The 2,500-nt window shown below is 36.6% G+C and overlaps 1 protein-coding gene across 1 annotated transcript in view; it reads right to left on the minus strand.

Moving 5' to 3' along the window:
- The window catches only part of LOC125034952 (transmembrane protein 94-like), a 40,460-nt gene that overhangs the window by 3,434 nt on the left and 34,526 nt on the right, over positions 1–2,500 (minus strand). Inside the window, exons 22-25 of the mRNA XM_047626999.1 lie at positions 2,269–2,389; positions 1,477–1,601; positions 1,135–1,307; positions 660–766 (exon numbers count right to left, since the gene is read on the minus strand). Coding sequence (XP_047482955.1) covers positions 660–766; positions 1,135–1,307; positions 1,477–1,601; positions 2,269–2,389 — 526 coding nt within the window. The remainder of the gene's footprint in view (positions 1–659; positions 767–1,134; positions 1,308–1,476; positions 1,602–2,268; positions 2,390–2,500) is intronic.

The following is a 2,500-nucleotide window of genomic DNA, read 5'->3' on the forward strand; positions in this document are numbered from 1 at the left end:
TAGATTCAGACTGTGTAAGGGCCCATCCAGACTAACAGGCAGTGCCTGTCGGGCGGTGGTTGCTGAGTTGGTATTTCAAGCTTGTTTAGCAGTGTTACCAGATCGAGCCGTCCCAAGTGGTCATCTACTACCACCGGGCACATATGTGTTGTTGTCCACACGGATGACAGGCATATGGCAGACCTAGCTGAGGTTAGGTAGTGACCATATTGGTTGTCCAGTAAATATCCCTGCCAACCACCCACTAAATGTTGGTTTGTAATATTATTTGGTTATAGTGTTTACCCAATGGACACTGCTCATACATCTGGATGGGTCCTAAGAATGAGACTTCATCTTATGATGATGACTTTTACCTATCATCATAAGATACTGTGTGCAGTCAGTTACTCATGTGAATTAGAAGCACAGGAAACACATATTCCCTGCTGCATCATATATGATCTTTTAATAAAAGTGGGTAAAGAAGATACTGTAAGCCTACTTTTGAGGGCTGACTGCTGGCAGGCCCAACAAGTAAACAGTTACTTAGTCCTCAGAACATAGAGACAGTCAACAGCACCATCAAGCATTGGGGCTTGTTGCACCATGGCAAAGATGCCACCCAGTATGAACGGGTTAAGATCATAAAGGCATCTGAATATCAACTGATTACTTACAAAAGTAAAGAACAATGAGAAAAGCTACACCATTCTGTACTGCATTTAGGGAATCTAAGTACTGATCACCCCATCCCTTCCATGAGCTCTGCTCCTCTAGTTTTGTACTGAAAGAAAACAGAAAAGCAGGTCATTTGCTGTAATTTGTTTAATAAATTAGTACTACATTAATGATTTCAGTTTCATAAGTGTACAGGCAATTTGTATTTTTCCCCCTCTGTATCTAAGAAATGAAATACTGTATATAGAAAAAAATATAAATCTAAAAATAAAGAAATAAAAGGAATCATCATAGGTTATTTTCTATTCACTAATATTGTATATACAATGGAGGTATTTAAAGATTCTTGCACAAATGATGCAAGGAATAAATAAAGAGCCTCTAATTATTAATAAACCAAAATGTGCATCTTAATGTACTTGTCCATACAACTAAATACAAGAGGAACTGAAATACTTGTCTTATATATGGTACCTGTTATTATAAATTCTAGGAACTTCATCTGGATATATGTAAGTGCAGGAAGAATTGTGATGGCTTGCTATATTTCTGCAGAAACTTGCAAGTGTTAATCCACCACACAGCAATATTACAGCCACAGACGGAACAAACTTGCAGATGTAATATAAGAACACGTAACGGATCATCTGGAGAAAGTCATACGTAAATTACTTGTCATACATACATTGCTATTTATACATAAATTACATATTCATACCAGTAGACTGTACTTATACAAATCTATATCATGTAGTAAAGTGATCTATTCATTCTCTTTCACACACAAATGAATATATACAAACATGGAGACTGCACCTGTTTATTAAGCACTACAGAATTTTTCCCTGTGGCCTGATTCATGACAGCTGGATTTGTTGGAGCTGCTACCAAGGAAACTGACAAGATGGGAATCACAACACACACTAGCCACACAACATCACCTAAAACAAAATAAAAGCAAACACCATTTAATTTCAAAAATTAAAAATGCATGATTTTAACAGCATTATATTCATACATGTAAAGAACATTATATTTATACATTAAACATAAATTCCATTAGTACACACTAGCACACAATCACTATAGGATTATGATAAGTAAATTTAATTAAATTAATGCAAATTACACCAGTTTTTGCACCTTATTTCAAGTAAAGTTCCTCACCAGTGATGTTTGTGTATATTAACCCAATACCACCAGGGAAATGTAATGTTCACTATAATGTTTAGTGCAATATGTTTACACAGATGGCTCCATGAGTGTTCAGTCACCAAGGAGTCAATTTCATAGGCCTCATGACCTCATCTGATTTCCCCTTTCTTTGAGCTTTCAAGAAAAATGTTCTTTTACCTAATATTATTAATATCAACACTGTTATTATCATTATCAACATTATTGACAGCAATATATAAGATAAAAGAGAATATTTCTGAAAATCAAGGAAGAGGGTAACAGTACTAGTAACCGACTCATTGGTGATAAAGCCCTTGTGGGCCCACCTATGTGTAAATACAATTAATAAACTAAACTCACAGTGGGCATGGCATGTACATACATCCCATCCCCAGCAGCACTGGGTTAAAACTATGGGGCTGGATACCATACCTGATGAAAGTAGTGGAGGAAGAGCAGCTGTGGCAGCTAAAAGTTGCAGGATAGTTAATGAAACACAACAACAAGACCAAAACTGCAGACAGCTCACTACCTGTTGCATGTAATGCCGTGACTGTCAAAAGAGGGAAACAAACAAACACCTCATGAAACTTGTATTTTTTGACAGCTCCAACTGCAGCCCTGATCGCTCCTATGATCATTCTAGCCAATCATTATGTGAGTC

This window comes from Penaeus chinensis, chromosome 19 (genome assembly GCF_019202785.1).
Source record: "Penaeus chinensis breed Huanghai No. 1 chromosome 19, ASM1920278v2, whole genome shotgun sequence".
In the NCBI taxonomy this organism is placed as follows: domain Eukaryota; kingdom Metazoa; phylum Arthropoda; class Malacostraca; order Decapoda; family Penaeidae; genus Penaeus; species Penaeus chinensis.